The sequence below is a fragment of the Scyliorhinus canicula genome, chromosome 6 (genome assembly GCF_902713615.1).
Source record: "Scyliorhinus canicula chromosome 6, sScyCan1.1, whole genome shotgun sequence".
NCBI lineage: Eukaryota > Metazoa > Chordata > Chondrichthyes > Carcharhiniformes > Scyliorhinidae > Scyliorhinus > Scyliorhinus canicula.
The window spans coordinates 18,925,844-18,952,115 of NC_052151.1; the positions used below are offsets into that span (position 1 = coordinate 18,925,844).

The window sequence follows — 26,272 nt, forward strand, 5'->3', positions numbered from 1 at the left end:
ACTCCGAAACCCAGGCCTCCAGGAGTTGTAACCAGAGACACTTCCGACACACATGCTGGTCCCGGGCACTAGAAATGTTCCCAGCTTCCCACATGGAGCAAGAGGAGCAAACCAAGGCTTTGAGTTCTCCTGCCCTGACTTGACCCTTTAAATTAAAGTTTTGGAAGATGCTGAACGTTAGATTATACCCAATTCTCTATGGCCCTTCTTTCTTTATCCTCGTTACTAGCAATTATAGCCCTTACAGATTATAAATCACAGAACATATTTTCAAACTATAAGTGATAACAGTTGTAAATACTTACCAACTGTATCCACTACTTACCAATCAGCTCTCTCCCTTGTAGCCTCAGCTACTCAGAGATATAAGTGTCAGAGCTCCCGGTGAAACGGTACCTGCTTTCATAGCCAGACTTCCACAAATGTCTGAATGTCCTCAATTTGGTTGTTCTCTCGGTGACATGCTGCATGACTGGTTGGTCTGTGGGATGAACAACTGTGGGATCAACAATATTCAGGAAAGGTTATAATAATAATAACCTTTTATTGTCACAAGTATGACGTTACTGTGAAAAGCCCCTAGTCACCACATTCCAGTGCCTGTTTGGGTAAGCTGGGAATTGAACCCACGTGGCTGACCTTGTTCTGCATCGCAAACCAGCTGTCTAGCCTACTGAGCTGAACCAGCCACTGGCAGAAACCAAGATATTCTAAGAAAAGGAGGTTGATTTGGCTCAAGCTGTGATGATATGTAAACTATCATCTGTATATAATATGAGCAGTTCATCATCCTGTAAAATCTATGATCTGCGTGTGCATTATAAATGATATGTTTTACTGTTATAGTTCTAGCATCCGACCAGCAGGCGGGGCGAGTACGGCGTCCCAGGACCCGGATGCACCAGGTGTTCCTTCAGAAGGCATTTGTAAGGCGTTGATAGCAGTCGCAGATTATTTTTTATTATAAATTTAGTGTATCCAATTAAGGGGCAATTTAGTGTGGCCAATCCACCTACCCTGCACATCTCTGGGTTGTGGGGGTGAAACCCACGCAGACACGGGGAGAATGTGCAAACTGCACACAGACGGTGACTCAGAGCCAGGATCGAACCTGGCACCTCGGTGCCGTGAGGCTGCAGTGCTAACCACTTGCACCACCGTGCAGCCGCAGATTAGAGCAGCTCAGCTGTATCTTAATACAAGTTAGTGTTCGACATTTATTTCCAAATATATTCATGTGGTGAATGTAATTCACACTGTATTGTATTGTGTCCTTGTGGGCTCTGTCTGTGAGCCGTTGCGCGGCTCTACCCACAGGGGGAGATGAGGAGCTTGTACAGGGCTCCACCCTCGGCTCCGCCCATGGCCCCTCCCACTACCGGAAGTATAAAGTGCTGCAGCCATGTGAGTCTGCCCTCAGTTCTTCTGGTCGCAGGCAGGCTCAGTTGTAAGTCTATTAAAACCACAGTTTACTTCCAATCGTGTTCCGAGTGAATTGATGGTAACATCAATTTATCGTAGACATTTTTGTTTTTCGTTAATGTTGTGTTAGTAATAAATAGCTTAGTTTATAAAACAAAGTCTAATGTTCTTTGTTCACATCGGCCCAATCAAAGAACATTACACAAGGGACGGAGAGTGCTGAGCAAAGCGCTTTCGAATTTCAAAGCGTGCAGACAGAGGCAGGAAGCGGCGGCCATTAGACGTTCCCAAAGCGAGGTAACATCAGAGCATGAAAAGAAGAAAAGTGACCGGAAGTCACAGAGCTGAAAGGTTTATTACCACTGTGGGGGAGAACACTCCAAGGACAAATGCAGGTACAAAGAATTCAGCTGTTTCCAATGTAATAAGAAAGACCGTCTGTAAGCAGAGGCAGTCAGTCCAATTCAAGTTTCCAGAAAATAAACAATGGCAACTCCAGACAACAAGCTTGGTGAAAACCCTGAAGAAACTTCAGAAGTATACAATCTTGGCAGCACGGTGGCGCAGTGATTAGCACTGCTGCCTCACGGCGCTGAGGACCCGGGTTCAATCCCGGGTGACTGTCGTGTGGAGTTTGCTGCAACAGTAGTGGGTGAGCAGACATTTACGCCTCTGCAGGGAGGACTGCAGGCTGTGAAGTTCAGCAGTACATTGGCCGCCTTAGCCACCTACACTGGAGAGGCAATGAAGGTATTGGGGACGGCATCCATACCTGCATCGTACCATTAATAGTTGTGGCGTGGCTGGGTGATTTGGCAGAGCTTCTGCACTTAGAGAAGATCAAGTTTGCCGTTCGGGGTAGAGGAGGGATTCACCTCGAGGGGGAAGCTGCTCATCGACTTCTTTAAGGAGTATTGAGTCGTCAGTGATCGGGGAGGACCCGATTGGGTTAAAAGTTAAAAAAGGGAGGGGGCTGGTGGCAGAGGGCAGAGTGGAGGTGGTGGCGAGGGTTCGGGGTGTGTAAGAATGTTTTAATTGCTTGCTGTTGCCACGGTTTTTTTTTTTGTTTTCTTCTTCGTTATGTAAATATTTGAGAAATACCTGAAATAGAATGTTTTTCAAAACAAAAAGAAATATTTTTCTCCAACGGGATTTTCCAGGAGCTTCTACAGAAAATCCATGAGGATTTCCAGAGAGAGTTAGGGTGCAGCAACGGTGTGAAGACAAAGATCGTTGTAGAGCCAGAGCTACACCAAAATGTTTTTATGTCAGAATTCTGTTCCACACCAGTCATTTTCAAAGTGGGGGGGTCGCGGACAGATGTCGGGAGGGTCAGGGAGCCATCCATCGCGGTGTTCCTGTCCGCGAGAATTAATGCACAACCCGGCTTTTAAAAATGCCGGCCGCGACCGGCTCTCAGCATGCCAGCCATGCTGCGTGTGTGTGCCCGCTCATCAGTGTGCATGACTCAGTGCGCTGACCCAGGAGAAGACTTTTTTTAAAAATCAATTCAGTCTTCCTGCCTGAAGCGAGGCAGAGAGCAGTTCGTGCATCCCGAACACTGACGTCACGTGCTCTGGGCGCGATTGCGATTCCGCCATTTTGTCAGCAGCAAACAAGCAACAGGACTGAAAAATTTAAAATGGATGGTTTTGTAAGAGGGAAGAGAGGGCCAGAGACACAAACAGGCCAGGATCTCATGGCTAAATCTGCTGGAGAGAGCTTCTCAGGAGAATCCACGGCAAAAACAGTGCTGGTGTGAGCTCCAGGGCCTCTGCTGAATAACCCATACAGAAATGTAACATTGAATGACAAAGCAAGTGGGATCGTGAGGACCAGGCAGGCTCACCTGTCGCATTAAAGGTACGCAAAAATGGTGGGTCAAGATGGCTGGCCGGCGTGAGTCACGACGGCCAGCCGGAATGGGTCCCAAAGGTTGGCCGGTTGGTAAAAATGGGTGACTGGAAAAAGAGTTTGCAAACCACTGTTCGACGGCACAAAGCAGAGGTGCAGTTGAAGCATCTGCAGGACCTGGGGGTAATTACTCCAGTCCAGTTTTCAGAATGGGCTGCACCCATTGTCCAGTGTTCTCACTCAGGTACAATTCCACAGGCCACAGCAGAGTTGTGCTAACTTGCTCAATATTAGCACTAGTGATAATTTACCGAAATTCACTACACTCTGGGGTGGTCCCGGTGGATTGGAAATTAGCAAACGTGACGCCACTGTTTAAAAAAGGAAGTAGGCAGAAAGCAGGAAATTATAGGCCAGTGAGCTTAACTTCGGTAGTAGGGAAGATGCTGGAATCTATCATCAAGGAAGAAATTGCGAGGCATCTGGATAGAAATTGTCCCATTGGGCAGATGCAGCATGGGTTCATAAAAGGCAGGAATAGATAGGATAGATGCGGGCAGGTTGTTTCCACTGGCGGGTGACAGCAGAACTAGGGGATATAGCCTCAAAATAAGGGGAAGTAGATTTAGGACTGAATTTAGGAGGAACTTCTTCACCCAAAGGGTTGTGAATATATGGAATTCCTTGCCCAGTGAAGCAGTTGAGGCTCCTTCATTACATGTTTTTAAGGTAAAGATAGATAGTTTTTTGAAGAATAAAGGGATTAAGGGTTATGGTGTTCGGGCCGGAAAGTGGAGCTGAGTCCACAAAAGATCAGCCATGATCTCATTAAATGGCGGAGCAGGCTCGAGGGGCCAGATGGCCTACTCCTGCTCCTAGTTCTTATGTTCTTATGTTATATGACTAGTGGTCACATACGAGCCTTGAAGCTGAATGCCACTCGGTTGCTCCTCCATGGGAACCATCAGAGTACCTGCTTAATCCTACCTAATCAGCTAGAATATAGAGGTCAATGGAGAGTGATCAGGATCGGATCCACCCTTCCCCAACTACTGCTCTAGGGGGCAAGGCAGGCATGTGCTAATGGTGCTACTGTTGCTATGGCAGAGCAGGCAAAATCAGCTGACTCTACATTTGCGGACTGAACTTGAGATCTTGCAAGGTTTATATGGACAATGTGATACACTATTTTCACTAAATATAGCCTGATCTTCTTTCCTGAATCAGCCCAGAGACTGTAAAACATTGTTAGAGTCAATATTTGGCAATACTGATTTGAAATCTGCTGATTCTTCATCGTCGAACAGTATGTCTTTGCCTCTGAGACATATTGTCCAACACATCAACGCTGGCTTAGAACTAAACAGTCCCTCAGGGCTGCAAATATCTTTTCTTTTTCTTTTCCGTGTTCTTTTCAATTATATTCGTGAGCGTGGTTTGAGTCCTGGGGGTGTAAGACCCGTGATGTTGTTTGCGCTTCCACTACACAGGCAAGTTATGCTACACTATCAGCGAACCTTGGTTAGATTACACTTTGAGTACTGGAAACAGTCAGGTCTCCTGATGACAAAAAAAAATGATATAGAGGCACTGGAGAAGGTGATAAAAAGATTTACAAGGATGATGCCAGAACTGAGAGGTTATAACTGTGAGAAAATGCTGAATATGCTGGAGCCTGGCTGGGAGTGACATAATTGGAGCCTTTAAAATGATAAAAGGAGTTGACAGGTTAGACATAAAGAAGACGTTTCCACTTGCAGAGAATCCAAGATAGGGGCCATAAATATAAGGCAATCATTCATAAATCCAATGTGAAATTCAGGAGAATGGTTGCAATGTGGAATTTGCTACCACAAGGAGTAGTTGAGGCAAATAGTACAGATGCATTGAAGGGAAAGTTAGATAAGTACAAGAAGGAGAAAGGAATTGAAGGATCTGCTGATAGGGTTAGCTTAAATGGGATAGGTGGAGGCTTGGGTGGAGCATAAACATCACCATAGACATGTTGGGCTAAATGTTTCTGTGCTGTAAATTTGGTGTAATTCTCTGCAAAGGTTAAGCCCCAACTTCATTTTGTAATCTGCTGATTTAACTTGGTTCTGTGTAAATTTACTTCTTGTAACAAAACAATGTGTGGCTTACTCTGAATAGCAGTCTGACAGTATGAAGCATTTCTGCCTATCTGTCAGACCAGGAGAGTACAGTAGGTATCCCCTACTATCCCCAGGATGCCTGAGTACTAGAAATGAACTTTAGTAACGATACATATTTTGGTGCTGACTCTTTAGTGTCCCAATATCCTTATTGTCTGCCAAGTGCACTGTGCTCCATTCACTTCAAACATGGAGGTAAATATTGAACTCTCATATTAATAATTATATTAATAATCTTTATTGTCACAAGTAGGCTTACATTCACAGCTCCAGGGTCCCGGATTCAATTGCCAGCTTGGGTCACTGTCTGTGTGGAGTCTGCACGTTCCCCCCGTGTCTGCGTGGGTTTCCTCCCAGGTGCTCCAGTTTCCTCCCACAGTCCAAAGATGTGCAGGTTAGGTGGATTGGCCATGCTAAATTGCCCTTAGTGTCCAAAGGGTTGGGAGGGGTTACTGGGTTACGGGAATAGGGTGGAGGTGTGGGCTTAGGTAGAGTGCTCTTTCCAAGGGCCGGTGCAAACTCGATGGGCCAAATGGCCTCCTTCTGCACTGTAAATTCTATGATTCTATGACGAGGGGATTTTCACAGTAATTTCATTGCAGTGTTAATGTAAGCCTGCTTGTGACACTATTAAAGATTATTATTATAAAAATCTATTTGATCAAAATCCCTTATCATTTTGAAGAGAACATTTTATTCTCTTCTTAACCATCTCTGCTGTAAGGAGAAAAATCCAACTTCTCCATTCTCTCCACAAGTCCCTCAACCCTGGTACCATTCAAGTAAATATATATGGACATGGGGCAGAAACTATTTAAGTCTTTATTAATGGTTCAATGAGTAAAAGTACTTCCTGGTGTTAGCACTTAGCTACGCAGGTTAGCAGGGTGCCCGTTTTCACCTGCTTCTGGTGTTAAATTCACTCTTCTTCAGCTGCAAGAATGGGAATGCGACAATTGTCCACAGTGTGCCCAGAACTCAGAATATTAACACACTGAACCAGACCAATGGCTCCGTGGCTGTATCTACCACCCTGCTTTAGAAACTGGAAGAGTTCCATTCTCAGTTTGCACTGAGTTAGTCAATCTGAGCCATGATGGTGCTGCGATACACAGAATGGGCCTCAGTGCCAACGTGGAGAATGGAAGAATAAGCTATGCTTCCCACTCGTGACCAGTGACTCCTGTTAGAGTGGGCATTTGCAGATATTGGGTGATTTAAAAAAAGAAGCATTTCTCTTGAGGTCTTTCACCACCTCAGAATGCCCAAAAACTTGACAGCCGATTAAGTACTTCTGAAGCGTAGACACTCTTGTATTGTAGAAAACGCGACAACCAATTTGCGCACAGCAAGCTCCCGCAAGTAGCAATATGATAGAGACCAAATCATCAGTTTAGTGATGTTGATTGAGGGGTAAATATTGTCCAGCACACTGGGGAGAATTCCCAGACCCGGCTATGAAATAGTGCCAAGGAGTCCTTTGTGGCCACTTGCGAGGGAAGAGTAGGCCTCGGTTTAACAGCCCATCCAAAACTAAAACAGAACCTCCAGTTGTGCAGCAGCCCCTCAGCACTGCATTCAAGTGTCAGCTTGGATTCTGTACTCAAACCTCGGGAGTGGGACTTGAACCCACATGCTCCAGTCGCAGAGGCAAGACCTGCTACCACCTGCGACAGCATGCACTGGCAGGAGCAGTAATAAACTGACCAGATGGCCTCCATGAATCACAGCCAACACTCACAGATGAATGTGACTTGGATGAGGTTCCTGAGGGCAGCAGGCATCCTATAACCCCACTGGTATCTGCCTCCTTTCGTGCCTCTGCGGGGACGGGAGTTTCTGGTGGAGAGGCGGTGATGGAAAGGAGGGGTAAGCTGTTCTGTCATGATGCTCCAGCCATCAAGATGTGGGACAGGCCTAGTGGAGCGGCTGGCCTTTTCCTGCCTGTCAATTTTGTTTGCTCGCTTGTAACCTGAGCAGGAGTCAATGCTTTTGGGAGTTAATGGAATGAGGAAAAAAAAATAAAATGGCAAATTAAATCAGCAATCTGTAAACACAGGCCTGTGTAAAATAAAACCCTTAAAAATTTAATTGGAGGGGAATTTCTTTCTCTGAGAATTTACCACGCAACGGCTGGTGAATCTCAATTAACCCCTGGTCTCGGGCAGAAATAGGACACTTTATCACTTTGACCTCCACTCATAGGAAAGAACACTCCCCCCCCCCCCCCCCCCCCCCCCCCCCCCCCCGACACTCCTCAAGCCCCCATACATTGCTTTTTACTGAGGATGGTGAGAGGGCAGAGATCTGCAACGTTATAGCTAACGTGTTAATGTGTTAAATTGGTGGATGCTGTAATGGCATATAAACACGCAATCTAGTTTATGACCCGATAAATGTTACACAAACGTTCAACAAAATAACAATGGCCTCAATAAGGAAGTTGGCTATCACACGACGACTTTCAAATTCAGCTCAAAAATGTAATAAAGATCCTGCCATGGGGAGACAGAAAAACCTCAACAGTAAGGTGAACTATTATATCTATAAACACATATGTGCCCTGACACCTTGATATATTTCCCCCCACCGACTCCTCTTTCACAGCCGTCCTGCAATTTGTTAACTTGTCCAAGGGGGTCTGGTTCTTACCAAGAACAGCAATGTGCAGCACTTTCACAGGAATAAATGCTTCATGTCTGTGACTTAAGCCAACTTTGATTGCTGGGTAATCCTACACTTTTTGTTTCGATCCGTCATCCTGGAAAAGAAGGAAGCCATTGTAGTTTAGGATAACCTTAGACATCAGGTTTAATCCAGCTAAACAGCGCAGTGTCACGGGAACCTAGTCTCTGTGCAATAAAGAACAAAGCTTGTGGCCTAAATAGCCTTTTCCAGTTAAAATTTGTTTCTAGTGTCAAGTGAACAAGCTGAGGCAGCTTTATTTGTGGCCCACAGCTTTTTTTAAATGTAACTTTCCCATTCTCATTCCTTTCCTCAGGCTCTCTTAGCTGAATTGCTGTTTATCAGGCGTGAATGTGTATTGGTCGACGATTTAGTCATGGGGTGGCACGGGGGCACGGTGGTTAGCACTGCTGCCTCACAGCGCCAGGGACCCAGGTTCAATTCCCGGCTTGGGTCACTGTCTGTGCGGAGTTGGCACGTTCTCCCTGTGTCTGTGTGGGTTTCCTCCGGGTGCTCCGGTTTCCTCCCACAGTCCAAAGATGTGCAGGTTAGATTGGGGTAATGGAATAGGGCAGCGTAGTCTAGGTAGGGTGATGTTTCAGAGGGCCGGTGCAGACCCGATGGGCTGAATGGCCTCCTTCTCCACTGTAGGGATTCTATGGTTCTGTGCTCGATTGGAGAAACAGGAACCCTCATCCTTGCCCACATTTGCTGAGGGCATTTTAAAGTCGCCGTCACTGCTCCTCTCAGTGGTTAACCCAGTGAAAACAAGTGGGCTGTTTTTTTGTCGATATTGTCATGATATGCAGACACACATAATGATATACAGACAAGCAGCTAATGGACACAGAGAACAGGACATCACCAATAAGCAGGCAGGACACTCAGGAGTGGGATCTGACTATAAAAGACACGAGGCACTCACACTCTGCCTCTTTCCACTGATGAACATCTAGAGAGTCAGTCAAGGGTGTTGTTACAATCTCACACCTCCACCACGTGGCTAAGAGCTAGTCTGGCTCAGTCAGACAGAGTAACCACACTTAAATTCGCAGAGTCAAACTCACAGAGAACTGTGCTATTAGTTCAATAAACCTGATTGAACTAACTTCAAGGTCTGGAGTATTTTTTTCATCTAAGCTGCATTCAGTTGCAGCCTGTGTTATACCAGTATACCTGACACGACAGATATAACAGTGGCAGCAACTGTAAACTCACGAAAATGAAAGTTGTCAAAACGCATTTGGATCTGAAAATAAAACAGTGCCTACGAGTGAAAATATAATCCCACCGCACTCAACCTATGCCCAAATTTCATTACTCCTTCTTAGGCCGCTGTGTCTTCAGGTACCTAGGCCCAAAGCTCGCATATCAATTCCCTGAGGTCCTCCACCTTTACGATTCTTATGTAGCACCTATCAAGATATTATAACATCCCAAAACACTTTAGAGCCGATGATTTAAGTGAAGTCACTGCTGTAATATAGCAAATAGTGCAATGAATTTGTGCACAGCAGGACCCCACAAAACAGCAATACAACAATGATAAATAACATTGCTTTGAGGAATAATTATTGGCTAGGACACTGAGGAGAACTCCCCTGCTCTTTCAAACAGTGCTGTCGGGCTTTATACAATCAGTGTGAGAGAACAGACAGGGACCTGGGTTTGACATTTCAGCTGAAGATATATTTGATTCACCTCAGCACTGCACTAAAGTGTGAGCTAAGTTTTATGCTTAAGTCCCCAAACTGGAGGACAGCATAGTGATGCACTGCTGCCTCACATTCTCCCCTTGTCGGCTTGGGTCTCACCCCCATAACCCAAAGATGTGCAGGGTAGTTGGATTGGCCACGCTAAATTGCCCCTTAGTTAGGAAAAAAAAATTGGGTACTCTAAATTTTTTTAAAAGTTCCCTAAATGGGACTTGAACTCACAACCTTCTGACTAAGCAACCGGAGTGCTGCCCACTGTTGCACCTGATGCATGGTTCGCCTTCCACCATCTTGATAATGGCATTCCACAAAAAAGACAGAGCTTTTGAAGAGGGGAGCGGTAGAACAGTGGCATTGTCACTGGATTAGTAATCCAGAGAGTTAGGGTATTGCTCTGGGGACCCAGGTTCAAATCCCACCATGGCAGATGGTGAAATTTGAATTCAATAGAAGCTCAAATGGTGACCTTTAGGTCAGATGCCATTTAGGGCAGGAAATCTGCCATCCTTACCTGGTCTGGACTCCAGATCCACATTTGATTGACTCACGAATGCCCTCCAGAATGGTCTATCAAACTACTCAGCTCAAGAGTCACTGCCTGTGTGGAGTCTGCACATTCTCCCCATGTGTGCATGGGTTTCCTCCGGGTGCTCCAGTTTCCTCCAAAGATGTGCGGATCAGGTGAAAAATGAAAATGAAAATCGCTTATTGTCACGAGTAGGCTTCCAATGAAGTTACTGTGAAAAGCCCCTAGTCGCCACATTCCGGCGCCTGTTCGGGGAGGCTGTTACGGGATTGGCCATGTTAAATTGCCCTAAGTGTCTAAAAGGTTAAGTGGGGTTACTGGGTTATGGGGATAGGGAGGAGGTGTGGTCTTGGCTTGGATGCTCTTTCCAAGGGCCGGTGCCGACTCGATGGGCCGAATGGCCTCCTTCTGCGCTGTAAATTATACGATTCTATAAGAGCAATTAGGGATGGGCAATTAATGCTTGACAGTCATGCCATAAATGATTTTTTAAAACATCAATCTGTCTCTGGTGGTGGAATGCAGTGGTGCCTGTTAGATATTTAACTCTGTCACTGCATTACATACCAAAGAGGATCGTCACTAATAGGACAATTAGGGATGGGCAAAAAGTACTGGCCTTGTCCCTTGAAAGAATCGTTTTAAAATGAAGTCTAGTTGTCCTGCGTTATGGTCATTCCACAGTGTGACCCAGCTTGAGGCACAATGTAAAGTATTATGAAGCTTGGCATTGTCTTCAGTTGGGCGCAGTCTAGTTAAGTGATAACAGTCCCCTTGCTGAGAGGCACGCACACTGAGAGATATCAACCATGACTGGATTAAATAATTAGGCAGGAAAGCAGCTGACAGATTTAGCAACTGTGAAAGAGATATTGGTACAGGCATGGTGATGCCCCTGGTCAATCCTCAGAGTAACAAATTACGCAGGACAGTATTACCGTTTGAACACATGTGCATGTCATGAGGACAGGTAATCACAGGCCATTCGCTATGCAAAATACGCTAAGGTTTGGACATGATTGGCACTAATGTCGACAACGGTTGTTATTAATTTCCACGAAATGCATGTAAAACATTCCACATGCCATTTATTCACATAGTTCTCCAACAAGGGCATCCAGCTGAATGATACACAAGCAGCTACATGGCTGACTCTATTTATCTTCTGGCCTTAATCAGAAAAGTGGTATATTACACAGATAATGCAAGCGAACTGAAACAATGACTTGTCAAGAATACAGGTTTGATGGTGTCATGTGGCACGGCGGCACAGTGGTTAGCACTGTTGCCTCACAGCGCCAGTGTCCCAGGTTCAATTGCGGTCTCGGGTGACTGTGCGGAGTCGGCACGTTCTCCCCGTGTCTCCGTGGGTTTCCTCCGGGCACATCCCAGAGGGCAGTGAAGAGTCATTGCTGCGGGTCCAGAATCACGTGTGGGCCAGACCAGATAAGAGCGCCAGATTTCCTTCTCCAAAGGACATCAGTGAACTAATTAGGTTTGAACAATAATGACTGGAATTCTCGGGTCGTTGGGATTCACATTTCCCACTGCCAGCGAGTTTCCCGGTGGCGTGGGGTGGTTTCAATGGAAAATCCCATTGATAAGCGGCAGAGGGATGGAATCCCGTCACCAGCCAACCGCGCGCAGCTAAAAACCACGTGGCTGGAGGACCGGAGAATCCTACCCAGTCGCTTCATTGTCATCATTATTGATGTGGAGATGCCAGCATTGGACTGGGGTGAGCACAGTAAGAAGTCTTACAACACCAGATTTGTTTCAAATCATTAGCTTTCGGAGCACTGCTCCTTCCTCAAGTGAATGATTATTGAAACTAGCTTTCAATTCCAGATATTGGTTGATTTAAAAGAATGTACAATTCTTTACAAATAGAATTTGAACCATCTCCGGCAAAGGGGTCGCACATTTAAGACACGAGGGAGAGTTTCTTCTCTGAGGGTAGTGAATCTGTGGAACTCTTCACCGCAGAGTTGTAAAGGCTGGGCCAAGGCTGAGAAAGACTTTTTTAATCAGTAAGGGAATAAGGGGTTATGGGAATAAGGCAGGAAAGTGGAGCTTTCAGATCAGTCATGATCACATCAGATCAGTCATAATCTTGTTGAATGGCGGAGGAGACTCAATGGGCCAAGTGGCCTACTTCTGCTCCTGCATCTTGTGGTCCATTGACAACAAGTGCTGACTTCGACAATGACGTTCAACACCACCTCATTGTGCTAGTGCAGCCTCCAGCTGGCTAAGGTGTTTGAAGGCCAGGATCTCAGACCCTGCATCACGGGCAGCACACGTGGCTAGCACTGTGGCTTCACAGCGCCAGGGTCCCAGGTTCAATTCCCCGCTGGGTCACCGTCTCTGCTGAGTCTGCACGTTCTCCCAGTGTCTGCGTGCGTTTCCTCTGGGTGCTCCGGTTTCCTCCCACAGTCCAAAGATGTGCAGGTTAGGTGGATTGGCAATGCTAAATTGCCCTTAGTGTCCAAAAAGGTTAGGAGGGGTTCTTGGGTTATGGGTGGAAGTGAGGGCTTAAGTGGGTCGGTGCAGACACGATGGGCCGAATGACCTCCTTCTGCACTGTATGTTCTATATATCAAGCTCATGGTCTGCAAAGTGATATCTACTCTTCTATCTGGCTCAGAGATGTGGACCATGTACTGCAGGCACCTCAAATTCTCTGGAGAAGTATCAATAGTGCTGCCTCTGCAAAATCCTGCAAAATCCATTGGCAGGATAGGCGCATCAGTGTCAGTGTCTTTGCTCAGGCCAACATCCCCAGCATTGAGGTATTGACCCACTGGGTGTGTCACATCGTCCGCATGCCAACATCAGACTCCTGAAACAAGCTTGGAGCTTCGACATGGCAAGCGAGCCTCATGAAGGCTGACACCTGGGAATCGCCAGTCCAAGACCATCCGAAGTGGAGCATCCAGTAAGGAGCTGAATATCTTGAGTTTCGTTGCCGAGAGCAAGCCAGAGCCCAGTATCGTCAGTGAAAAAGGAGCGCATGGCATTGAGGGGGGCAGTCTACCCACACGCTCACCTAATCGGTCTGCCCCACCTGTGGCAGAAACTGTCGGTCGCGGATTGTACTCCTCGGTCACCTGAGAACTCAATTTTATTGTGGAAGCAAGTCATCCTTGGGCCCAGGGGGCTACCTTGGAAAAGAATATAACAATTCAGAAGCACTTAATTGACTTTGGGATATCTTGAATTTGTGAAAGATGCAAGTTTTAACTTTTTTTAATTGGATTGGAGATTTTTAATTGAACTGGAGTCTCATACTTTGCAGTTGGCTCATAATGTTCTTTGAAGTGCTTTTTCCCACCCAACTGCCAAGAGACACGCAATGTCACATCATTGTCAGAGCCACCCACATCCTGAGAATTAAGATAAAGCTGACAGTAACTCTTTATGCTTTGAAAACTTTGCCTGTTTTGACATATGCTGTTCTTTGAAAACAATACCATATTTATTACAAACTGTCAACATATTTACCTCCTAGTTAATGTTCATGGAAGGAAACAAACAAACTGCTCAGAACAGTAATGAAGGATGACTGTGAAATATCTGCCCTCCTCCAATTCTGCCCTCTTTAGTATCATCGATTTTACTCTCTTCACTTTTGGTTGCCATTCCTTCAGCTGCCTCGGTCCTAATGTTTGTAATTCTCTCCCTAAACTTCTACATCTTTATTTCCTCCCTAAAACCTACCTCTTTGAACAAGCTTTCAGCGATCTGTGTAAATATCTCATTAGAACTCGGTGTTAAATTTTGATTGATAATGCTAATTTTAAAAATTCTTTCCTGGGGTGTGGACTTGACTGGCTAGGCCAACATTAATTGTCCAGCCCTGATTGCCTTTGAGAAGGTGGTGGTGAGCTGCCTTCTTGAACCATTACCGTCCATGTGGTGTACGTATAGGAAAGGAGTTCCAGAATTTTGACCCAGTGACAGTGAAGGAAAGGTGAGAAAGTAACAAGTCGAATGATGTGTGACTTGGAAAGGAATTTGCAGGTGGTGGTGTTCCCATGCATCTGCTGCACTTGTCCTTCGAGGTAGTACAGGTGGCGGATTTGGAAGGTGCTACCCAAGGAGCCTTGGTGATTTCCTGTTCATCCTGCTGTCACTTGTGTGGCCGTGAGGGAGTTAATGTTTGTGGATGGGGCGCCAATTAAGGAGGCTGCTTTATCCTGGCTGTCAAGCTTCTTGAGTGTTTTTAAGCTGTGATCATCCAGGCAAGTGGTTAGTATTCCATCACACTCATGACTTGTGCCTTGAGGTGGATGCTTCAGGAAGTCAGGTGGTGAGTTATTCATCATATGCTCTGTGAGGCACCTTGGGATGTTTTATTGTATGAAAGATGACATTATGTATAAACTACATTAAGGTGTATATTAGAAGACATTTATTCTGTTTATTTATGGTTTATATATTTATAGCCTAAGTTGTTGTATAAATTGTTTTCAAACTTTAACCTTGAGAATTATTTATATTGGAAATCTACTCAATTTAATTAGTAGGTTTGCCATCTATCAACTCCTGCACTTAGTTCAATTGCCCTGGAAAACATTCCACACACACATCAAATACCCTTTGTCCTATTCAGAAGTTGTCTGTTTTTCTTTGACATTTTCACTGGAATTTTCTTTTAACAAGGCTTCCAAACAGAAAGGGTTCTGTCTGTGATAAGGAGACATTAGACTTCTTCAGATTTTCAATTAATTTACACGTCGAATTTCCTGCCTCATTCTCTTCCCTCTCTTCAGTGTTGGATTTGGCTACAGGTGAATAAGCCAGTTAAAAAGAATTGTGTTTTATAATTTAAAAAGGGCAATATGTGAAATTGGTACAAGTGTGAAGAATGGAAGATAGGCTGCTGGGCTGAGTCTGGCTTTGATTGACAGCCGGAACCGGAAGTGCTGGGTGACTATGTTCCCCCCGCCCCGCTGTTGCAAAATGGCGGCCATCAGGACTTTGCGCTCTGTATGCTGGATGGCTAAGGTTTCCCGTCTCTGGGTCTCCGGCCAGCGCTTTCCACCAGACACCGCCAGCGGAACGTGGCTGCAGCTCGCTCCGGCGGGGCTAGTGCCAGCCCGAGGCCTGAGGGAAAGTGAGTGCGGCGGCGGAGCGGGGAGCAGGCGAGGGCCGGCAGCTCGAGCGTGAATGGGCGGGGCGATGGCGTAGGGGGCGGGGCGATGGAGTAGGGGGCGGGGCGCTCTTTAATTGACAGCGGGGCGCTCTTTGATTGACAGCGGGGCAGTGCGCGCCCAGGCGGCGCAGCAGCCATTTGATTGACAGGTCGATGGGACTAGATAATTCATGAGTGTGAATAGACTTGGATCCTCCACCCACCCAGTCCTCAGACCAGGTGCTCATGCATTGAATTTGCAGTTTATGGGAACCATGCAGGCAATTATATTATGATAACAGAAAATGCTGGAGAAACTGGATGGGTGGCACTGTGGTTAGCATTGTTGCTTCACAGCCGATTCCCGGCTTGGTTCACTGTCTGTGTGGAGTTTACATGTTCTCCCCGTGTCTGCGTGGGTTTCCTCCGGGTGCTCCCGTTACCTCCCACAGTCCAAAGATGTGCAGGTTAGGTGGATTGGCCATGATAAATTGCTCTTTGTGTCCAAAAAGGGGTGGGGTTGCTGGGTTGCGGGGATAGGTGTTGGCTTGGGTAGGGTTTCTTTTTCCAGGGGCCGGTGCAGACTCGATGGGCCGAGTGGCCTCCTTCTGCACTGTAGATTCTATGAACTCTGGCAGTATCTTGGAGAGAAACAATAGAAGGATCATTTCGTTCCGAAACATTAACTCTGTTTCTCTCTCCACAGATGCTGCCCGATCTGCTGAGTTTATCCAGCGTTTTCTGTTTGTATTTCAGATTTCCAGCATCTGCATTATTTTGCTTTTATATGGGTCGTTATACTCCCATCTTCATGTATCCCTGTCTTAGAATTGTTACAGTATTGACTGCACTAGCTCTCTGAAAGAACAACTTGCCTAGTTCCATTCTCCCTGTGGTTAATAAAGCATACAATAAAGAACCAAAGAGAAAATGCTGGAAAATCTCAGCGGGTCTGGCAGCCTCTGTAGGGAGAGAAAAGAGCTGACGTTTTGTGTCCAGATGACGCTTTGTCAAAGCTGAATAAGATCACTTTGGTTGTTACAAATCTAATGGACGTAAACAGTTAAAAAGGCTTGTGCAGGTTGCAATAAGCACATGAACGAGAATGGGGCATAAAGGTGTGCAGTTAGGGTTGGATGAAGAGGGGTGGGAGGAGGCTTGTGTTATTGGGCTGATTGGCCTGATTCAATGCTGTGGGCTCTATAGCTGCTATCGGCTGGTTTAAGAGTAGCATGGCCCTCAGAATGAAAGCAAGGTAGCACAAGTCTGGAAGAAACCCAGAAAAGGAATTCCATCTGATAAATAGAGGGAACATGTCCTCACATCAAAGTTTTTCTTAATGTTTCAATCAGCTTCTCATCTGGAGGAACTTGATGGGTCTAAGTGTGATTTCAGTTCATTTTTAAAGAAGTTTCACCGGCAAATATAAGAGCATTATGAAGAGATGGTCTTTTGTTTTGGAGTTTTATATCTGACTTATTTTGCCATTAGTATTTCTGTAAAGAGCCTTGGGTGTATGATATGTGAAATGAAATGAAATGAAAATCGCTTATTGTCACGAATAGGCTTCAAATGAAGTTACTGTGAAAAGCCCCTAGTCGCCACATTCCGGCGCCTGTTCGGGGAGGCTGTTACGGGAATCGAACCGTGCTGCTGGCTTGCCTTGGTTTGCTTTCAAATCCAGCGATTAGCCCTGTGAGCTAAAAGTGTGCCTATGTTGTTTCTGTATAATGGATATTGATTTTCACACAATGTTCCCTTCCTTGCTTTACAGTTACAAGAGTCCAGGATGGACAGACCATAATGGTGAGTACAGATACCTCAGTGCCTCATCCAATCTAAAAGATTGCAATGACTGAACAGTGGGACCTGTAGACAGTCAATCACCGTAGAACGGAGCCTCCAAATGAAAAAAAATCACTGTCTGCGTATAATGTCCAGTTTTAGGGGAGGAGGCCAACATGTTGTGTTTTCTTTTCAATTGGGAAACTCAGGTGAAGGATCAGACATTTGGTCCCTTATTTGAGGAAAGGTGTCGCTGCATTGGAGGTGGTTCAGAGGAGGTTCACTAGGTTGATTCCAGAGATGAGGGGTTCGTCGTATGAGGAGAGATTGAACAGTTTAGGCCTATGCTCTCTAGAGTTTTGAAGAATGACGGGAGATCAAATTGTGGTATACAAGACGTCAAAGTTATGGATAAAGCAGACGTGGAATTGATGCTTCCTCTTGTGGGGCATTCTTGAATGAGAGGTCATAATCTTAAAACAAGAGGTAGCAAATTTAAAACCGATTTGAGGAAAAACTACTTCTCCCAAAGGGTGTGAATCTGTGGAATTCGCTGTCCCAGAGTGCGGTGGATGCTGGGACAGTGAGTAAATTTAAGGAGGAGTTGGACAGATTTTTAATCGGTAATGGGTTGAAGGGTTGTGGAGAAAGGGCAGGAGGGTGGTGTTGAGGCCAGGATGGGATCAGCCATGATCACATTGAAGGTGTTAGGCTTGGGAGGCTAAATTGCCTATTCCCGCTCATAGATCATGTGTTCCAGGGAGGAGATGCTCTGGCTGATTTCGCAATCCAGCTCTTGGTCTATAACATTGTGTAGCAGATGAGGAACATATCAGTCATGATAGAATGACTCGATGGGCCGAAAGACCAAATTCTGCTCCTATATCTTATGAACTTATGAACACAGATTGAAATGGGGTGGGGGGAATCCAAGGAAGGTTAAAGAGCTGTACTATTCAGATTCCTGGATTGAATGAATCCTGGAAGCAGTCTTCATTTCAAATCACCTGAAGATGCAAGAAACATAAGGGGCGGGATCTTCCGTCCCGTCAGCCGGCCAATGGGGTTTCCCATTTCACCTCTGCGGGCGTGAGTGCGCTGCTGGAGAACCGGAAGATCCTGCCGACGGAGAAGCCAGTCAAAGGATTTAAGAAATATGATCAGGAGTAGGCCTGTTCTGCTGTTCACTAAGATTATGCTTCTATCAAATCCCCATTTTCCTGTCCTATCCCCATTTTGCTGATTCCCTTAAGTGCCCAAAAATCCATGTCTGAGTCTTGAGTATACTCACTGATTGCACATCCACATCCCCTAAGGCATAGAATTCCAAAGGTTCACGATGCAGAAAATTCTCCTCATCTCAGGCCTCAATGACAGACCCCTTACCCTGAGACTGTAAGCCCTAGTTACTCTAGCCAGAGGAAGCAGCCCCTCGGCCCTGAGGAAACTTTCAAGAATTTTATGGTTTTTGAAAAAATCATTTACGGGTTGTGGCCGTCACTGGCGACGCCAGACCTTTATTGCCCATCCCAAATGGCCCTTTGCACTGAGTGGCTTGCTGGGCCATTTCAGAGGCAGTCAGCCACCTTGCTGTGGGTCTGGAAACACATGTAGGCCAGACCAGGTAAGGACGGCAAATTTCCTTCCCTAAAGAACGTTTGTGAACCAGCTGGGTTTTTACGATGATCGGCAATGGTTTCATGGTCATCATTTAGACTTTTTAATTCCCGATTTTTATTGAATTCAAATTCCGCCAACTGCAGAGTGGAATTCGAACTCCGGTCCCCAAAACATTACCCAGGGTCTCTGGGTTGATGGACAATGTCACTATGCCACCACCTCGCGAACAAAGTTTCAATGAGATTAGCGCTCATTCTTCCAGAGAAAATCGGGCCATTCTACTAACTCTCTCCTCATAGGACATCCCTCTCATCCCAGTGGTTAGCACCGCTGCTTCACAGCGCCAGGGTCCCAGGTTCAATTCCGGCCTCAGACGACTGTCTCTGTGGAGTTTGCACATTCTCCCCATGTCTGTGTGGGTTTCCTCCGGGTGCTCCGGTTTCCTCCCACAGTCCAAAGATGTGCAGGTTCGGTGGATTGGCCATTCTAAATTGTCCCTTGGTGTCCAAAAGGTTAGATGGGGTTATGGGAATGATGGTGTGGGCCTGGGGAGGGTGCTCTTTCAGAGGACCGATGTAAACTTTTCCCGTAACAGCCTCCCCGAACAGGTGCCGGAATGTGGCGACTAGGGGCTTGTCACAGTAACTTCATTTGAAGCCTACTCGTGACAATAAGCGATTTTTATTTTTTTTATTTTTTTATTTTTAACTCAATGGGCCGAATGGCCTCCTTCTGCACTGTTGGGAGTCTATGATTCTAGAGAACGTAAGCACAGTGTTTGTAAAGGTTTGAAGGACTGAGATAGAGAAGCAGTAACTCCAATGATGGATATGGATAAAATTAAGGGCAAGTGCAAAGAATGTTGGGGTGAAGAAAGATAGATTGAAGAGGCGCACTGAGAGGAGGATTGTCTGACTAATGATCACATTTTTATGTTCTGGTCTGGAGTCTGAGAGAGCTGCATGGCCCAAGTGCATTTTTTGATGCGGAGATGCTGGCGTTGGACAAGTGCATGTTGTTTAAAAGTCCCTCAACCTTTTCATAAAATTAAGGTGAAAATGCATTGTCGAGGGAGTGAGGGAGGAGAACTTGCTCTCGGGCGTCTCCCTCCTCTTTTCCATGGACCAGGAAAGGTTAAGGTGAGACTCAGTGGAAGTCTTCAAAATTATGAGGCGCTTTCACCGTTGTTTCAGCTGGTAGTAGGAGCACTAACCAGAGGAAATAGATTTAAGAGAATTGGCAACGCAACCAGACGGTAGGAGGATAATTATCTTTGTCGCTCTTCTGACCTGGAATGCACTGTGAGGAAGAAGTGTTGGAAGCCAATTCAGTTGTAACTTTCAACGGGAAGTTGGATATTGACTTGAAACCAAAATATTGGAACGGCTGTGGGGAAAGAGGAGGGAAGTAGGACTCAATAAATCGCTCTTTCCAAGAAACGTTGTAAAGACTATAGGCCTTGACATTTTGGCAATTATACGGAAGACTTGTGCTACAGAACTTGCCATGCCCCTAGCCAAGCAAATTCCAGAGAATATAGGGCCATTCTGTTAACTCTCATACACAGGCATCTGATGGCAATGTGGAAAATTGCCCAGGTATGTCCTGCACACAAAAAGCAGGACAGATCCAACCCAGTCAATTATTGCCCCATCAGTCTACTCTCGCTCATCAGTAAAGTGATAGAAGGGGGTCATCAACAGCGCAATCAAGTAGCATTTGCTTAGCAATAAACTGCTCACTGACGCTTAGTTTGGGTTTCGTCAGGGTCACTCGGCTCCTGACCTCAGTACAGCCTTGGTACAAAATGGACTAAAGAGCTGAACACCACAGGTGAAATGAGAGTGACTGCCCTTGACATAATGGCAACATTTGACCGAGTACAGCCACAAGGAGCCCAAGCTAAACTGGAGTCAATGGGAATCGGGGGAAAACCTGTCACCGGGCACAATGGAATATGATTGTGGCTGTTGGAGGTCATTCATTCGTTCATAGAAATGCTACAGTGCAGAAGAAGGCCATTAAGCCCATTGAAAGAGCACCCTACCTAGGCCCATGCCCCCACCTTATCCCTTAACCCCACCTAATCTTTTAGATACTACGGAGCAATTTAGCATGGCAAATCTACCTAACCTGCACATCTTTTGACTGTGGGAGAAACCCGGAGGAAACCCACCTAGACATGGGGAGAACATGCAAACTCCATGGACAGTCGCCCAAGGCCGGAATCGAACCTGGGTCCCTGCCACTGTGAGGCGAACCACTGTGCTACCATGCCGCCCCACTCAGACTTCACTGCAGGAGCTTGGTTTAGTGTCCCTAGACCAACCATTGTCAGCTGTTTCATCATTGACCTTCCTTCCGTCATAAGGTCAGATGTAGGGATGTTTGCGGGTGGCTGCACAACATTCAGCACCATTCGCAACTCCTCAGATAATGAAGCAGTCCATGTCCAAATTCAGCAAGACCTGGACAATATCCAGACTTAGGCTGACAAGTGGCAAGTTACATTCACGCCATGCAAGTGCCAGGTAATGACCATCTCCAACAAGAGAGAATCTAACCATCGCCCCATGCATTACCATCGCTGATCCCCCACTACTAGGATGCTGGGGATTGACCAGAAACTGAACTGGCCTAGCCATATAAATGGCTGTGAGATCAGGTTAGAGGCGAGGAACCCTGCAGCTAGGAACTCACCACCTGACTTTCCAAAGCCTGTCCACCATCTACAATCACAAGTCAGGACTGTGATGGAATACTCTCCACTTGTCTGGATTAGTGCAACTCCAACAATACTCAAGAAGCTCAACACCATCCAGGACAAAGCAGCCCACTTGAATGTTCCTCCTTCCACAAACATTCAATCCCTCCACTACCGACGAACAGTGGCAGCCGTGTGTACCATGTACAAGATGCACTGCAATAACTCACCAGGGTTCCTTAAACAGCACCTTCTAAACCCACGACCATGACCATCCAGAAGGACAAGATCAGCAGATACCTGGGAACCTCACCACCTGGGGCATCCCCTCCAAGTTACTGACCATCCTGACGTTGCAATATATTGCCGTTCCTTCACTGTCGTTCGGTCAAAATTCTGGAACTCCCTCCCTTACAGCACAATGGGTGTACCTACACCACAGAAGATTGTAGCAGTACAAGGCAGGCAGCTCACGACCACCTTTTCAAGGGCAACTATGGATGGGCAATAAATATTGGCCCAACCAGTGACCCCGACATCTCTTAAAATGAATAGAATAAAAATCAAGTTTCTTCTTGCTCTTCTAAACTCCAGAGGACACCAGCCTAGCATGTCCAATTTTTCCTCGTAAGATAACTTGCCCATTCCTGGCATTTGTCTGGTAAATCTTGCACAACATCGAGGGCCGAAGGGCCTGTTCTGTGCTGTACTGTTCTATGTTCTATGTTCTATGTTCTAAATCTTCTTTGAACTGCCTTTCCTTAGATGACCGATACTGTACACAGTATTCCAAATGTAGTCTCACTCGCGCTCTGTACAACTGAGGCAGAACCTCCCTACTCTTGTGTTCAATTCCCCTCGCAATATACAAAGAACAATACAGCACAGGAACAGGCCCTTTGGCCCTCCAAGCTTGTACTGGTCATGATACCAACCTTTGCCAAAACCCTCAGCTCTTCCTTGTGCCGTACCCCTCTATACCCATCCTATCCATGTGTTTGTCACGATGCCCTTTGAATGCCGTTAATGCATCTGCTTCCACAGACTGCCCTGGCAGCGCGTTCCAGGCACTCACCACCCTCGGCGTAAAAACCTGCCTCGCACATCTCCTCTAAACTTTGCCCCACGGACCTTAAACCTATGCCCCCTGGTGACTGACCCCTCCACCCTGGGAAAGAGTCCTCTTCACAAAACCATGCTGTCTATCGCATTTAAAATGATAACATTCTATTAGCTTTCTTAATTCCTTGCAGTACGTGCATTCTAGCCTTCTGCGATTCAAGTCATCCCGATCCCTCTGCACCTCAGAACTCTGCAATCTCTCATTTAGATAATATGCTTTTTTTATTCTTCTTGTCAAATGGGATAATTTCACATTTTCCCCACATTGTAGAGTTATAGAGTTTTACAGCACAGAAAGTGGCCTATCGTGTCTGTGCCGGCGATCAAACACCTATCTAGTTCCAGCACTTGGCTTGTAGTCTTGTACACTAGGGTGTTGCAACTGCTCATCTAAATGCTTCTTAACAGGGCTTTTCACAGTAACTTCATTGAAGCCTACTCGTGACAATAAGCGATTTTCATTTCATTTTCATTTCATAAATGTTTTGAGGGCTCTGGACATGACCGCCCTTTCAGGCAGTGGGTTCCCTCTGGGTGGAAATATTTTTTCTCAAATCCTGTCTAAATCTGCTCCTTACTGTAAATCTATGCCTCCTGGTTATTGACCCCTCTACCCATCTATATCCCTCCATCTACCCTGTCTATATCCCTCATAATTTTGTACATCTCGTTGAGGCCCCTCGGCCTTCTCTGGTCTAAGGAAAGCACCCCAGCCTACCCAGTCTTTTTTCATAGTTGAAACGCTCCAGCCCAATCAACATCCTGGTGAATTTCCTCTGTATCTTTTTAGTGCAATCACACCTTTCCTATAGTGTGGTGACCAGAACTTCACACAATACTCTAGCTATGGTCCAACGAGCGTTTTATACATCTCATAACCTCCTCGCTCTCATGTTCTATGCCTCAGCTCATAAAGACAAGTATCCCATATGCCTTTTTAACCATATTCGCTGCCTGTCCTGTTGCATTCAGGGATCTTTAGACATGCACTCCAAGGTCCCTCTGGTCTTTTGTACTTCCTAGTGTCCTACCATTTATTCTGCATTCCCTCGCCTTGTTAGTCCTCCCAAAATGCATCGCCTCTCACTTTTCAGAGTTAAATTCCATTTGCCACTGTTCTGACCAGCCCGTCTGTATCATCCTGTAATCTAAAGCTTTCCTCCTCGCTATTTACCGCACCACTAATTTTTGCGTTATCTGCGAAATACTGATCATACCTCCCTTACCGAGTTGTGGTCACTATCACGAGAATGTTGCCCCACTGACACCTCGACCACCTGCCTGGCTTCGTTTCATAAAATTAGGTCAAGTACCGTCCCCCCTCTCTTGTCGGACTTTCGAGGTGCAGGCTCAAAAAGCTCTCCTGGATACACTTTAAGAATTCCGATCCTTACAGCCTTTCACACTTTGCCCATCAAAATTAATATTGGGGTGTTAAAATCACATACTATTATTACTGTATTATTTTCATACTTTACTCCGATTTGTCTACATATCTGCCCTCCTATTTGTCCCTGATTGTTATGGGGCCTCCAGTACACACCCAGCATCGAGATTCTGCCCTTTTTGATTTTTACGTTCCACTCGTATGGCCTCAGTTGAGGAGCCTGCTTACATATCCTCCCTCCTTAGTGCAGTAATTGACTCCTTAAGCAATATTGCGACACCTTTGTGGTTGGGCAAATTTCAGTTGTATTGGAGCGGGCCTTTGAACTGAGCATCGTTACTGACCAGTAGAACTGTTATATTCACCGTCTTGATGGTCACACTCATTGATCCTGCTTTCAGATTGAAGGAAAGAAAGTCGAGACTTCTCCAGTGTCTTCTGAACCTCCAAATCCTTCAGGGCAGTGTCCAATCTGCAGGTGGAACCTGAAACACAAATATAACCACACAGTAAGTAGACTGCATTTTCAGAATTATCCATTTGTGTAATATTTTAATGAATACCTTTCATTTTTACCATCACCCAGAGAGTGATTAGAAAGTGGAGCGCTCTGCATTTTGGAGCATTTGAAACGAATAACACCTATGTCTTGAAAGGAAAGTTAGATCAGTAAATGAGGCGAAAGATATAGAAAGATATGAAGATGGGGTTAGATAAAGTTTTTAATAATTAATTTTACAGGATGTGGACGTTGCCGGTTAGGCCAGCATTTATTGCCCATTCCTAGTTGCCATTCAGAAGGTGGTGGTGAGTTGCCTTCTTGAACCGCTGCCGTCCCTGAGGTGGAGGCACACCCACATGTTGTTCGGGGAGAATTCCAGGAATTTGATCCAACAACCGTGAAGGAACGGCGATATATTTCCAAGTCAGGGTGGTGTGTGACTTGGAGGGGAATCTCCAGGTGGTGGGGTTCCCAGGCATCTGCTGCTCTTGTCCTTCTAGATGGTAGTGGTCGTGGTTTGGAAGGTGCTGTCTAAGGAACCTTGGTGAGATACTAGAGTGCACCTTGTAGATGGTGTACACGGCTACCACTGTTTGTCAATAGTGGAGGGTTTGAATGTTTGTCGAAGGGGGAGCAATCGAGCGGGTTGTTTTTTCCTGGATTGTGTCGAACTTAGAATCATAGAATTTACTGTGCAGAAGGAGGCCATTCGGCCCATCGAGTTTGCACCGCCCCTTGGAAAGAGCACCCTAGTTAAGCCCACACGTCCGCCCTATCCCTGTAACCCAGTAACCCCACATAACCGTTTTGGACACTAAGGGGCAATTTAGCATGGCCAAGCCACCTAACCTGCACATTTTTGGACTGTGGGAGGAAATCCACGCAGGCACGGAGAGAACGTACAGACTCTGCACAGAGATTGGGAATCGAACATGGGTCCCTGGAGCTGTGAAGCAACTGTGCTACCGTGCTGCCCACGGTAGTGTTGTTGGAGCTGCACTCATCCAGGCAGGTGGAGAGTATTCCATTACATTCCTGACTTGTGCCTTGTTGATGGTGGACAGGCTTTAGCGGGTCAGGAGGTGAGTTACTCGCCATAGGATTCCTCGATTTGATCTGCCCTGGTCGCCACAGTATTAATGTGGCGAGTCCAATTCCATTTCCGATCAATGGTAACCCCCCAGGATGGCGACTGGGGGATTCAGAAATGGTGTTGCCATTGAATGTCAAGGAGCAGTGGTTAGATCCTCTCTTGTAGGAGATGGTCATTACCTAGCACTTGTGTGGTGCAAATGTAACTTGCCCCTTGTCAGCCCAAGCTTGGATATTGTCCAGGTCTTGCTGTGTTTGGACATGGACTGCTTCATTATGTGAGGAGTCACGAATGGTGCTGAACATTGTGCAGTCATCTGCAAACATCCCCACTTCTGATCTTATAATGGAATGGAGGCCATTGATGAAGCAGCTGAAGATGGTTGGACCTAGGACACTACCCTGAGGAACTCCTGAAGTGGCTTCCTGAAGCTGAGCTGATTGTCCTCCAGCCACCACAAAAATCTTCCTTTGTGCCGGGTATGACTCCAACCAGCGGAGAGTTTTCCCCCTGATTCCCATTGACTCCAGTTAAGCTTGGGCTCCTTGATGCCATTCGCGGTCAATT

The 26,272-nt window shown here is 46.1% G+C and overlaps 1 protein-coding gene and 1 long non-coding RNA gene across 4 annotated transcripts in view; one reads left to right on the plus strand and one right to left on the minus strand.

Moving 5' to 3' along the window:
- Positions 1-209: 209 nt before the first annotated feature.
- On the minus strand, positions 210-24,589 carry LOC119967016. 2 transcript variants are annotated; one of them, XR_005460900.1, is made up of 3 exons: positions 24,476-24,589; positions 8,082-8,190; positions 210-481 (listed from the first exon to the last, which is right to left on the minus strand). It is a non-coding gene; the product is annotated as an uncharacterized LOC119967016 (long non-coding RNA). The 2 variants fall into 2 exon arrangements; XR_005460899.1 differs by having other exon boundaries at positions 24,455-24,533.
- mrps18a (mitochondrial ribosomal protein S18A) overlaps positions 15,267-26,272 on the plus strand; it is an 82,319-nt gene continuing 71,313 nt past the window's right edge. Inside the window, exons 1-3 of one of the 2 annotated variants that reach the window (XM_038799019.1) lie at positions 15,267-15,474; positions 17,267-17,298; positions 24,512-24,619. In XM_038799019.1, coding sequence (XP_038654947.1) covers positions 15,294-15,474; positions 17,267-17,298; positions 24,512-24,619 — 321 coding nt within the window. In that variant the 5' untranslated portion in view covers positions 15,267-15,293. Of the gene's footprint in view, positions 15,475-15,782; positions 15,829-17,266; positions 17,299-24,511; positions 24,620-26,272 lie in introns of those variants that run through there. The other variant, XM_038799020.1, reaches the window with a different exon arrangement.